General features: G+C 43.2%; 1 protein-coding gene across 1 annotated transcript in view; it reads right to left on the bottom strand.

The window, feature by feature from the left end:
* The window catches only part of LOC117556917 (transcription initiation factor TFIID subunit 4-like), a 43,406-nt gene extending 30,272 nt beyond the window's left edge, over positions 1–13,134 (bottom strand). The window contains exon 1 of the mRNA XM_034232514.1: positions 12,972–13,134. Within this exon, the coding sequence (XP_034088405.1) occupies positions 12,972–13,094 (123 nt within the window). The 5' untranslated portion in view covers positions 13,095–13,134. The remainder of the gene's footprint in view (positions 1–12,971) is intronic.
* Positions 13,135–13,490: the final 356 nt, after the last annotated feature.

Here is a 13,490-nt window from a genome sequence, read left to right as displayed (position 1 = left end):
ATCAGTATGTAGTGTCTCTACTTTAAAGAGTCCTCTCCTGCTGATGTTCAGGTTCATATCAGTATGTAGTGTCTCTACTTAAAGAGTCCTCTCCTGCTGATGTTCAGGTGTATATCAGTATGTAGTGTCTCTACTTTAAAGAGTCCTCTCCTGCTGATGTTCAGGTGTATATCAGTATGTAGTGTCTCTACTTTAAAGAGTCCTCTCCTGCTGATGTTCAGGTTCATATCAGTATGTAGTGTCTCTACTTTAAAGAGTCCTCTCCTGCTGATGTTCAGGTGTATATCAGTATGTAGTGTCTCTACTTTAAAGAGTCCTCTCCTGCTGATGTTCAGGTGTATATCAGTATGTAGTGTCTCTACTTTAAAGAGTCCTCTCCTGCTGATGTTCAGGTTCATATCAGTATGTAGTGTCTCTACTTTAAAGAGTCCTCTCCTGCTGATGTTCAGGTGTATATCAGTATGTAGTGTCTCTACTTTAAAGAGTCCTCTCCTGCTGATGTTCGGGTGTATATCAGTATGTAGTGTCTCTACTTTAAAGAGTCCTCTCCTGCTGATGTTCAGGTGTATATCAGTATGTAGTGTCTCTACTTTAAAGAGTCCTCTCCTGCTGATGTTCAGGTGTATATCAGTATGTAGTGTCTCTACTTTAAAGAGTCCTATCCTGCTGATGTTCAGGTGTATATCAGTATGTAGTGTCTCTACTTTAAAGAGTCCTCTCCTGCTGATGTTCAGGTGTACATCAGTATGTAGTGTCTCTACTTTAAAGAGTCCTCTCCTGCTGATGTTCAGGTGTATATCAGTATTTAGTGTATCTACTTTAAAGAGTCCTCTCCTGCTGATGTTCAGGTGTACATCAGTATGTAGTGTCTCTACTTTAAAGAGTCCTCTCCTGCTGATGTTCAGGTGTACATCAGTATGTAGTGTCTCTACTTTAAAGAGTCCTCTCCTGCTGATGTTCAGGTGTATATCAGTATGTAGAGTCTCTACTTTAAAGAGTCCTCTCCTGCTGATGTTCAGGTTGTATATCAGTATGTAGTGTCTCTACTTTAAAGAGTCCTCTCCTGCTGATGTTCAGGTGTATATCAGTATGTAGTGTCTCTACTTTAAAGAGTCCTCTCCTGCTGATGTTCAGGTGTACATCAGTATGTAGTGTCTCTACTTTAAAGAGTCCTCTCCTGCTGATGTTCAGGTGTATATCAGTATGTAGTGTATCTACTTTAAAGAGTCCTCTCCTGCTGATGTTCAGGTGTATATCAGTATGTAGTGTCTCTACTTTAAAGAGTCCTCTCCTGCTGATGTTCAGGTGTATATCAGTATGTAGTGTCTCTACTTTAAAGAGTCCTCTCCTGCTGATGTTCAGGTGTATATCAGTATGTTGTGTCTCTACTTTAAAGAGTCCTCTCCTGCTGATGTTCAGGTGTATATCAGTATGTAGTGTCTCTACTTTAAAGAGTCCTCTCCTGCTGATGTTCAGGTGTATATCAGTATGTAGTGTCTCTACTTTAAAGAGTCCTCTCCTGCTGATGTTCAGGTGTATATCAGTATGTAGTGTCTCTACTTTAAAGAGTCCTCTCCTGCTGATGTTCAGGTGTATATCAGTATGTTGTGTCTCTACTTTAAAGAGTGCTCTCCTGCTGATGTTCAGGTGTATATCAGTATGTAGTGTCTCTACTTTAAAGAGTCCTCTCCTGCTGATGTTCAGGTGTATATCAGTATGTAGTGTCTCTACTTTAAAGAGTCCTATCCTGCTGATGTTCAGGTGTATATCAGTATGTAGTGTCTCTACTTTAAAGAGTCCTCTCCTGCTGATGTTCAGGTTTGTCAGTGTGTAGTATCTCTACTTTAAAGAGTCCTCTCCTGCTGATGTTCAGGTGTATATCAGTATGTAGTGTCTCTACTTTAAAGAGTCCTCTCCTGCTGATGTTCAGGTGTATATCAGTATGTAGTGTCTCTACTTTAAAGAGTGCTCTCCTGCTGATGTTCAGGTGTATATCAGTATGTAGTGTCTCTACTTTAAAGAGTCCTCTCCTGCTGATGTTCAGGTGTATATCAGTATGTAGCGTCTCTACTGTCTATCTATCCATCTATCTTTCTTCCTGGGATTCTAATACTGCACAAGTCCATATTGCGGTTTCGATATAATGTTGATTAATAGTGCAGCCCTATTTTTTGTAGAGGAGCAAGAAGAAAGTAGGAAGGAGGGATGTTGTGGTAGTAAATAAGAAAGAGGCTATACTGTAAACTCCTACTGTACCAACAAGCAGGCAGGACTCTCTTAACCAAACACTATCGCCAGCAGATTGTGGGCAGAGAGGAAAGGAAGAGGAGGAGCGAGATATTTCCTCCACGCTGTCCCTTCCACTATATTCACTCGGCCAGTGTGTTTCTTAACCAAACAGCCTGGTTGGTCCTCGTCCTCTGAGTCCCGACGCCCCCCCCTGCAGCTCAGGAACCCTTCGTGCTCCGCCAGCTTCCTGTTTGTCTGGTTGAAGACCTGGCCGTTTTTTTTTTTTTTTACTCCCAGGCGGCACACTGGGAGGGGACACAGGAGCAGAAGAAGAAAAGCACCAGAGAAGAAGGACAGAGGGGAGGTTGGCGGGGGAGAAGGCAAAGGGAGAGACACTGAACACTCCCGAGTTGGGATTGATTTACTTCATTAACCGAGATTACAAGTTTAACTTACAAACCAGAGGTCAAAATTTCTCATTAACAAGGGGACCGTGGAGAACCTCGGGGCTTGGAGACCACTCTTATTACTGACTACACATTTCAATCTGTCTTTGATGTTCCATGTCTGCCTTTCTACCCCCTCTTTCCCCCTCCTATTTTTTGGCAGCGAGGTTGATTTTAATTGTAGCTATAGAACAGAGCATAGTTTGCCTGTAAGCCAGCCTCCACATCTGTAGTGAGTGCAGCTTTAGTGATATTGGGTGCAGTCCATAGCTCGGGGCTAATTTTAATGGTCCCCCCCCCCTCCTTCCTTCATTGGAGACTCAGATTGTTTTCCACGTGATTCCTGTTAATTTAGCTGGAGGAAAGGGCATCAGTTTTCCTTGTGCTTTTCCCCCTCTCTCCCCATTGCCTCTCACTCCTTCTTTCTGATCTACAGCCTCAAAGAAAGAAGGTGAAATGAATTCAAATGGAAAACTAGACTGTGCTCACTATTAAATCGCTCGCCTACCTTTGTCCCTCGCTGGTCGAGAAAGATACGGAGGAAAGGCAGCGTGCCTGTACGAACTGGGGCAATTTAGCAGATATTGTTGCTTTTACGTCAACAAACAAAGCTTTTGCTTTGATGTGATAAATGGCCTGAGTGCCGGGATGATAACTCTGAGCTCGTAATGTGTCAAGGATGTTTCAAGGCTCTGAGCATGTTTAACACTGCGGGACATGGTGCGTAGAGGAGAAGCTTTAATGCTAACCTTAGATGTACTGCAGGAGTCTCTATCGGTGTGACACGCGGTAAATACAAGATGCACCGAATGAGAAGAGAGGAGATCATAACACGGAGTAATCGATGAGGGGAAATGAAACAGTAAAGTGTTCAAATGGTGTTTAACGTGTGAACAGACAGAATATAAAGGGTGTGAAGGAATAATCAGTGTGAATACAACTCTATTAGACAGACTCTTCTAACCACGATGAATTTAAATCCATGTGTATCTCTTCCCTGTACAATATACATGTGGCTATAGAGGAGCATACAGCTGGATATGTAGCTACTGTATAAGCTGTTACCAACTGTTGGCTGCAAAATACATCCAACAAATGACAGAAAATGAGCTTCTAGCACTGATAAACATTTGATTGTGTACATTTCCCACACAAGTTTCCCCTACAAACATGAACTCCAGATTAAGATATCCATTTCCTCAATACTTTTTAATAAGCCACCGCAGCATTAGTGTCCACATCTTTAAGCTAATGTTCTGAGGGCATTCGTCACATTTCCATCCTCCTTCCTCCTTCCTCCTTCCTCCGTCCTTTATCCCACCACCCTCTTCAAGGTAGCTCACCCTTGACTTTTGTGTGCCGGACTTCAAAAGCCTGTGTGTGCTGATTGGAGGGTATGGGCTTGTGGGATGGGGACGATTGAGCTGGAGGGGGTTCGTTTGCAGTGTGTGTGTGTGTGTGTGTGTGTGTGTGTGTGTGTGTGTGTGTGTGTGTGTGTGTGTGTGTGTGTGTGTGTGTGTGTGTGTGTGTGTGTGTGTGTGTGTGTGTGTGTGTGCAGTGACCCACCGCTGGGGCCACAGCAGGCCCTCTTCTAGAGAGCCAGCCAGCAGCCCCAGCCATTGGCTCCTCAGAACTAATCCACCCTGCGGAGCCCTGTAAGGCCCCTTTGTTCCCTCCTGCAGACTAGATCAGGCTGCAGACAGACTCCCCAGTCTTGCCTGGCTATCAGTTTCACCGCCCGTGGCCACAGAGCCCGAGCCCGGCCAAGCCACCATCAAATTAAAGGTGGGAGAATGGGGGCTGGGGGTCGGGTTGCAGGGAACGGTGGGAAATTGTGTCACCTGAATTCCGTCACAGTCCGAAAACACGGTGGTAAAAAAAGGTGGTCTGATGAGGAGAAGAACAAGCAGGAAGGAAAGGAATATCGAAGAGGAGGATTTCTGCCTCTCGGTGAACAGAGCGGGATCTCAACAAGGCCATTATCTGCCTCCTAATTTGAGCTCTGGCACAGCACTGAAGGGCTGCCTTTGTCTGGGATTAATGCGGAAAGCTCAGGATGCGATGTCAGAGGGAAATAATCAGCATGGGCCCTTCATAACGTTGGCTGCTGCTTGTGCTCCTGGCCACGGCCCCCCGGCTCATTTCTGTGGAGATGAAATCTATGACAAGCCCCTCAGTGAAGCTAAGAGCAGGCAGCAGTCCAGAAACACCCACAGGCCTCCAGGCATCCTGTGACCCCCTTAGAAAAGTCACATTCACTTTGCTCTGGAGGAGGGAAAGAGAACGCCGCGGGCGCTTCCAGCCCATGTGAAATGAAGAAATGTGAGGAGGTGAAAACGAAGTGAAAATAAGTTAAGATTCCTTCTCCGCCCCCTCCGCAATCACTCCAGAGGAGGCGGCGCGCTGTGACTTCACTTCGTTATGCCTCTCTAATTAAACACAAACAGGACATTAAGACACAGATAGGATAGAAGATAATGTATATTCATGTTTATGTTGTGTAACTGCGTTTGGGAGAGGAGTTTGAGAAAGCAGCTTTGTTGTAATGCAGCAGAAGGTCGCGGGCTAATGCCCATCAGGGTAAAACATTCGGAAAGAGGTTGGCACTGCACTCAAGGACCAGAAGTAATGCTTTTATTTTGTTATTTATGCCTTTTTACCGGGTGCATTACTCTGCTCCTCTGCTGCACATTGCTGCTAAGCGAAGGATGTGAAGAAGCAACTCGATAAGCAGGTTATTAAAATGACCAATTGACATTCAAAATTCAGACTTATTTTAGATTCATCATATTTACAGATGAATATGTGGGATTTTAATGTTTTCTACTCGCGCCTCGAGGAAAATGCAACTTGGTACAGAAACTGTGCGTGACTACTTCATACTAAGAAATATGATCCTCAAGTCGCTGCTTTTCCTCAAACAGGAGACTTTGTAATAGCACAGCTCAGCTTAATTAGGAACAGACCAGGCAAGTCACATGGGAGTATGTCACCACGCGCCAGATACTTCCTAACATCTTCATTAACAGACGTGAGTTGGTAACTAGTCAGATTTCCAGACGTTATATTTAAGGTTAAGCATGAAGGTGATGTTTTAGGAACACAATGACTCTCAACATTAAACATTTTAGGGAAGAGAGGCGGATATTTGCTCATCTTCAACCTCTTTTAAGATGATTAAACAGTAGTTTATAAGGTTGCACACTTTGCAGCCAACCCATCAGTGATCTTAAGACGCCAAACTGCAGCTGAATCCTACATCTTATCAGTGATCTGACTCAGCTAAATATAAACAAAGACGCATAAATATGTAATACAATGAAAGCATCTGCCTCATCTCATCTGAGGTGCTGTAATACATTTAAATACTTGCTCATGTGGACGGTGAAATGTTTTAATGCAGGATGATAGTAACCCAATGACCATCCGTTCACCCCGTCACACGCTGTGGCTTATTATCCTTGCAATTCCACCTCATTGACTTTTACCCACTATTTTATTCCATTTTATGTCTATGCTAATCCGTCATGTTGCTTCTCCTATACTCAATGTACGTATAACTAATAATGTACTGCTCCTCTATGCTAACTGATGATTACACATTTCTGTATTTTAATAACCTGCAGATTTGAGAGTAAGAGAGGCTAAGACGTAGTCAGTAAAGATGGATGATTTGATATGCCATCGCTTCGATCAACACAATCTAACCAAGTTCTGACTCTTCAAATCTATACTGATTTTTTATAGAAAAGTACACAAAAAACGGTGTAATTGTCTTCCTTTGAAACTGTAAAAAATGTCCACATGGGGGACGACATGTTTACGGTCTAGTAAGTGTGTCTATTTTTATATGCAGATTGTTGGGAGTAGCTGGTTTAAAGGGGTCCTTTAAAATGGTGGCATCACTATGGAACATTAGCGCTTCTATAGCAGGGTATATGCAGGAATCCTGAAGTCAAATGTAATTCCTTTTAAGACCTTTTTTAAGACCCTTTCCACACATTTTAAGACCTCATCGCCACTTGGAGTTCTAACCGGTTACCTTGGCGACACACTTTACCTCACATTGACTATACACAGTATTGATTGTCCTTCCTCCTTATCTTCCAACCATTTGGACGCAGACTTGCATTTCCCCATAACGATGTTGCTTAGCAACTGGTGTAAACGGAGCTTCGTGCTATCAAGCAGTGAGCGTGCGATGTCCTGTTCAGATGACGTCAAACCCAACGGGATGCCATCAATAAACTACACAGAATCACACTACACACCTACGCAATGATTACATTCAGGCAGACTGTGGAATACAACCTCTTTGGAAAATGTATATACTTATTGAAAACAAGCTACAAAATGTAATACCTTGAAAAATGCCGTTTAATACTTTTTAATAGCCTTCATTTTTGCTAAATTGATTTATCAACTTTTAATACTTTTGAAGACCCCGCAGACACCCTGGATTGGCTAGCGATCTGCAACATTGTACGTGATAGGCTAAGGGGCGGGGCATTTCTAAGCGGTTGACCAATCACAACAGAGCCGGACAGCTAACCAATCAGAGCAGACTGGGCTCTGGTTTCAGACAGAGGGTGAAAAGAGGTGCTGCAGCACAGGCAGTATGAGAAGAATAAAGAGCTTTTTGAACATTAAAGCATGGAGACATGTAGAGACACTACATACTGATACTGAACCTGAAAATGAGCCCCTTCAACATAACATAGACCCTAGAGTAGAGGCTGCGTTTGTTAAATCAACAAAAATATGTCTCTATATTATCAGTAAACATGAGAGCCAACAACATGTCAAACTGTCAATTTTTCGACATGACATCTGAATAGCCAGCCAAAGAAAAAACCTTTGGAGAGGTTAAGGTCAAACCCCCTCAGGGACACTCTCCGTGTCTTCGTATGTATTCTGACATCCTGACTTCATTTCACATACGTTACATAACATGAAGGAATTAGGCACCTCAATGGTGTTTTCACCTCAATATTTAAAGCCTGTTTTTTTTTTTACTGCTCAATAAAAACTTTAAAAGTCAAACTAATATATAATTTAAATACAAGCCAATTGGTAGTCCACCAAAAGACCCACGTGTTATTCTAACAGGAGTTGGAGAAGATACATTGGACACAAAGACATGGCTGTGTTTAGTAATATAATAATAAGGAATGATGATATTTGTTCGGATACAAGCGGCCGAGATGGGTTTTCTCCGCAGGGTGGCTGGTGTCTCCCTTAGGGATAAGGTGAGAAGTTCGGTCATCCGGGAGGGACTCGGAGTTGAGCCGCTCCTCCTTCGCGTCGAAAGGAGCCAGTTGAGGTGGTTCGGGCACCTAGTTAGGATGCCACCTGGGCGCCTCCCTAGGGAGGTGTTCCAGGCACGTCCAGCTGGGAAGAGACCAAGGGGTAGACCTAGGACCAGGTGGAGGGATTATATCTCTTCGCTGGCCTGGGAGCGCCTTGGGATCCCCCAGTCAGAGCTGGTTGATGTCGTTAGGGAAAATAAAGTTTGGGGCTCTCTGCTGGAACTGCTACCCCCGCGACCCGACCACGGATAAGTGAGAGAAGATGGATGGATGGATGGATGGATGGATGGATATTTGTTCATTTAATTCATACATCTATGAGGATTCTGTATTTATTAATGTATATAATACCTGAACCAATAACCTCTGCATTCAGCTCAGAGCTTGAGATGTTAAGATGTGCGTTAAAGAATAACTGTAATACTTACTTGGTTATTAAAATGCACATGATGACTGTAATAAGCTTGTTTCAAAATCTGGGGAAAATAATTGAGATGTTCTGCTGAACCTTAAAGAATTCATGACGATAGCTGATAGGTTGATAAATAAAACAGGCAACATGGTAGAGAAGGTGGGATGCTGTCAGGGAACAAATGGGGGTTCAAATGAACACAAAGCAGACTGTCTGTATATTTGACATCCAGAAAACCTGCCTAATCTCTAACTGCAACACCACAGTCTATTGTAGATTATTGATTATGTGTGTCCTAGGTGCGAAGTCGGTCAATACACTTATGTTAATAATGTCAGGAAGTCTCCGAGAAACCGTGACCTTCAGACAAGTGAAGCGAAGAGGATTCTGTGCAAAATAAAGTCGACACAAGACAACACATCAGATTCAGGAGAATATCCTGCATTCAAAAACAAAAAGCCTCATGCTTAAGAGGCGTAACAACCTTATACCTTCCAGGAGTTGGGTTTTAATACGGCTGCTTTACCTGCAGTGATGGATTTCGTAGTCACTATCTTAGAGATGGATACTCTGTGACTCATTTTTTTTTTTGCATATCTAGCAACCCTCCATTTTTGAACTTACTACAGTTAGGGGTCACCTGGCCATGAACATTACCATTGAAAGCTGTCCACAAAAAACAAGTTTGCTGTAAGAAAATCTAAACTGATAAATACGTTATGTAAGATTATCTTTTTTAGCAGAAAGCCCAGTTGGTGAGATGTGTTTGTTGTTATAGTATCAGCAGAAGGCTGGTTAGAGGGATGAGTCAAAGTCAGATGAAGAGAGTTAGGCCAATATGTCATCCTCACAAATGCAAAGAATAAAAAGAAAGACTTCTGCAAAAGTTAATGGTGAAAATAAAACTGGATTTTGCCAGAAATATATAGCCGTAAAAGTCACTGCAAAATCCTCTTCTTCATGTCTCTTCTACATCAACATGTGTCCCCTCTTCTCCATGTCTCTTCTACATCAACATGTGTCCCCTCTTCTTCATGTCTCTTCTACATCAACATGTGTCCCCTCTTCTTCATGTCTCTTCTACATCAACATGTGTCCCCTCTTCTTCATGTCTCTTCTACATCAACATGTGTCCCCTCTTCTTCATGTCTCTTCTACATCAACATGTGTCCCCTCTTCTTCATGTCTCTTCTACATCAACATGTGTCCCCTCTTCTCCATGTCTCTTCTACATCAACAGGTGTCCTCTCTTCTTCATGTCTCTTCTACATCAACATGTGTCCCCTCTTCTTCATGTCTCTTCTACATCAACATGTGTCCCCTCTTCTACATCAACATGTGTCCCCTCTTCTCCATGTCTCTTCTACATCAACATGTGTTCCCCTCTTCTCCATGTCTCTTCTACATCAACATGTGTCCCCTCTTCTTCATGTCTCTTCTACATCAACATGTGTCCCCTCTTCTTCATGTCTCTTCTACATCAACATGTGTCCCCTCTTCTTCATGTCTCTTCTACATCAACATGTGTTCCCTCTTCTCCATGTCTCTTCAACATCAACATGTGTCCCCTCTTCTTCATGTCTCTTCTACATCAACATGTGTCCCCTCTTCTTCATGTCTCTTCTACATCAACATGTGTCCCCCGTCTTCTTCATGTCTCTTCTACATCAACATGTGTCCCCTCTTCTCCATGTCTCTTCTACATCAACATGTGTCCCCTCTTCTTCATGTCTCTTCTACATCAACATGTGTCCCCTCTTCTCCATGTCTCTTCTACATCAACACGTGTCCCCTCTTCTTCATGTCTCTTCTACATCAACATGTGTCCCCTCTTCTTCATGTCTCTTCTACATCAAACACGTGTCCCCCTCTTCTTCATGTCTCTTCTACATCAACATGTGTCCCCTCTTCTCCATGTCTCTTCTACATCAACATGTGTCCCCTCTTCTTCATGTCTCCTCTACATCAACATGTGTCCCCTCTTCTTCATGTCTCTTCTACATCAACATGTGTCCCCTCTTCTTCATGTCTCTTCTACATCAACATGTGTCCCCTCTTCTTCATGTCTCTTCTACATCAACATGTGTCCCCTCTTCTTCATGTTTCTTCTACATCAACATGTGTCCCCTCTTCTTCATGTCTCTTCTACATCAACATGTGTCCCCTCTTCTTCATGTCTCCTCTACATCAACATGTGTCCCCTCTTCTCCATGTCTCTTCTACATCAACATGTGTCCCCTCTTCTCATGTCTCTTCTACATCAACATGTGTCCCCTCTTCTTCATGTCTCTTCTACATCAACATGTGTCCCCTCTTCTTCATGTCTCTTCTACATCAACATGTGTCCCCTCTTCTTCATGTCTCTTCTACATCAACATGTGTCCCCTCTTCTTCATGTCTCTTCTACATCAACATGTGTCCCCTCTTCTCCATGTCTCTTCTACATCAACATGTGTCCTCTCTTCTTCATGTCTCTTCTACATCAACATGTGTCCCCTCTTCTTCATGTCTCTTCTACATCAACATGTGTCCCCTCTTCTACATCAACATGTGTCCCCTCTTCTCCATGTCTCTTCTACATCAACATGTGTCCCCTCTTCTTCATGTCTCTTCTACATCAACATGTGTTCCCTCTTCTCCATGTCTCTTCAACATCAACATGTGTCCCCTCTTCTTCATGTCTCTTCTACATCAACATGTGTCCCCTCTTCTTCATGTCTCTTCTACATCAACATGTGTCCCCTCTTCTCCATGTCTCTTCTACATCAACATGTGTCCCCTCTTCTTCATGTCTCTTCTACATCAACATGTGTCCCCTCTTCTCCATGTCTCTTCTACATCAACACGTGTCCCCTCTTCTTCATGTCTCTTCTACATCAACATGTGTCCCCTCTTCTTCATGTCTCTTCTACATCAACACGTGTCCCCTCTTCTTCATGTCTCTTCTACATCAACATGTGTCCCCTCTTCTCCATGTCTCTTCTACATCAACATGTGTCCCCTCTTCTTCATGTCTCCTCTACATCAACATGTGTCCCCTCTTCTTCATGTCTCTTCTACATCAACATGTGTCCCCTCTTCTTCATGTCTCTTCTACATCAACATGTGTCCCCTCTTCTTCATGTCTCTTCTACATCAACATGTGTCCCCTCTTCTTCATGTTTCTTCTACATCAACATGTGTCCCCTCTTCTTCATGTCTCTTCTACATCAACATGTGTCCCCTCTTCTTCATGTCTCCTCTACATCAACATGTGTCCCCTCTTCTTCATGTCTCTTCTACATCAACATGTGTCCCCTCTTCCCCATGTCTCTTCTACATCAACATGTGTCCTCTCTTCTTCATGTCTCTTCTACATCAACATGTGTCCCCTCTTCTTCATGTCTCTTCTACATCAACATGTGTCCCCTCTTCTTCATGTTTCTTCTACATCAACATGTGTCCCCTCTTCTCCATGTCTCTTCTACATCAACATGTGTCCCCTCTTCTTCATGTCTCTTCTACATCAACATGTGTCCCCTCTTCTTCATGTCTCTTCTACATCAACATGTGTCCCCTCTTCTTCATGTCTCTTCTACATCAACATGTGTCCCCTCTTCTTCATGTCTCTTCTACATCAACATGTGTCCCCTCTTCTTCATGTCTCTTCTACATCAACATGTGTCCCCTCTTCTTCATGTCTCTTCTACATCAACATGTGTCCCCTCTTCTTCATGTCTCTTCTACATCAACATGTGTCCCCTCTTCTTCATGTCTCTTCTACATCAACATGTGTCCCCTCTTCCCCATGTCTCTTCTACATCAACATGTGTCCTCTCTTCTTCATGTCTCTTCTACATCAACATGTGTCCCCTCTTCTTCATGTCTCTTCTACATCAACATGTGTCCCCTCTTCTTCATGTCTCTTCTACATCAACATGTGTCCCCTCTTCTTCATGTCTCTTCTACATCAACATGTGTCCCCTCTTCTTCATGTCTCTTCTACATCACCATGTGTCCCCTCTTCTTCATGTCTCTTCTACATCAACATGTGTCCCCTCTTCTTCATGTCTCTTCTACATCAACATGTGTCCCCTCTTCTTCATGTCTCTTCTACATCAACATGTGTCCCCTCTGTGGAAAGAGACTCTGAAAGTTTCAGGAACAAAGATTCTCTCTCTTTTTGATCAATTTCTATAAAAACCTGTCTGAAAATGAGCTGATCAGATTTTGGCCACTTTATGATGTCATAACGATGTGTTGTCTTGTGTAACCATTAGCCAATCAGCAACCAAGGTGACCCCCCCCCCCCCCCACCTTATCACCTGAATCTCCTCCTAGAGCACCATTGAGTTCTTTGTAACCAAATCTCTCTCAGAGGGGCGTGGGGAGGGGCTCCTTATTTTCATCTAAAGTAACAGACAGAGAATCAGCACTTTGGAAACAGGACTGAAACATAGGGGATTATGGGTAATGCTGCAATGATCTGTTTGGTGTTTCAGCCAATCAGAGACAGGTTCTGTATATATCTGAGACCTGTGATATATTGATGAAAAACAGTATAATAGGGGACCTTTAAGTGAGTGCAGTTCTTACCTCGGTCCCTGATGGTGTGGCCCCCGGTGAATCCATTTTACGTTTTTTTCGGGGTCCGATGGCGGCTAGTGCTGTAAGGTTAGCCTCTCGCTGCCTCACCTGAGCCAGTTCCTGCTGTTGCATCTGGTAAAGACAAGGCGAATGTTAGAAAATAATGATATCAACTTCACTAAATGGGTTGTAGTGTTTCACCAGTATCACCTTATGCACCAGTGTCCCCAACGCGTGAATGTTGCACCAATATCTAAAACCCTTGATTATTATACAAATCTTTAATTTGTCCTCTATGTGGTGGCTGTAAAGATTACAATGCCAAAGTCGGCATACAAAACATTCACACCAAAGTGCACTCGGCAGGGTGCACATTTCCACCAGGTGTGTCTTCCTCACCGCTCCCAAACTAAAAAGGGGTTGAATCTCACTCAGTTGTCACTTCACAGTCAAGATTGCGCTGAAAATAACAAAAACAGGAATTTATTTTTCTCCTATCCTGCCCTACCATTAGTGGATCATTTCATA

This window comes from Gymnodraco acuticeps, unplaced genomic scaffold, assembly GCF_902827175.1.
Source record: "Gymnodraco acuticeps unplaced genomic scaffold, fGymAcu1.1, whole genome shotgun sequence".
NCBI classification, from domain to species: domain Eukaryota; kingdom Metazoa; phylum Chordata; class Actinopteri; order Perciformes; family Bathydraconidae; genus Gymnodraco; species Gymnodraco acuticeps.
This window is presented reverse-complemented; position numbering and strand designations above follow the sequence as displayed.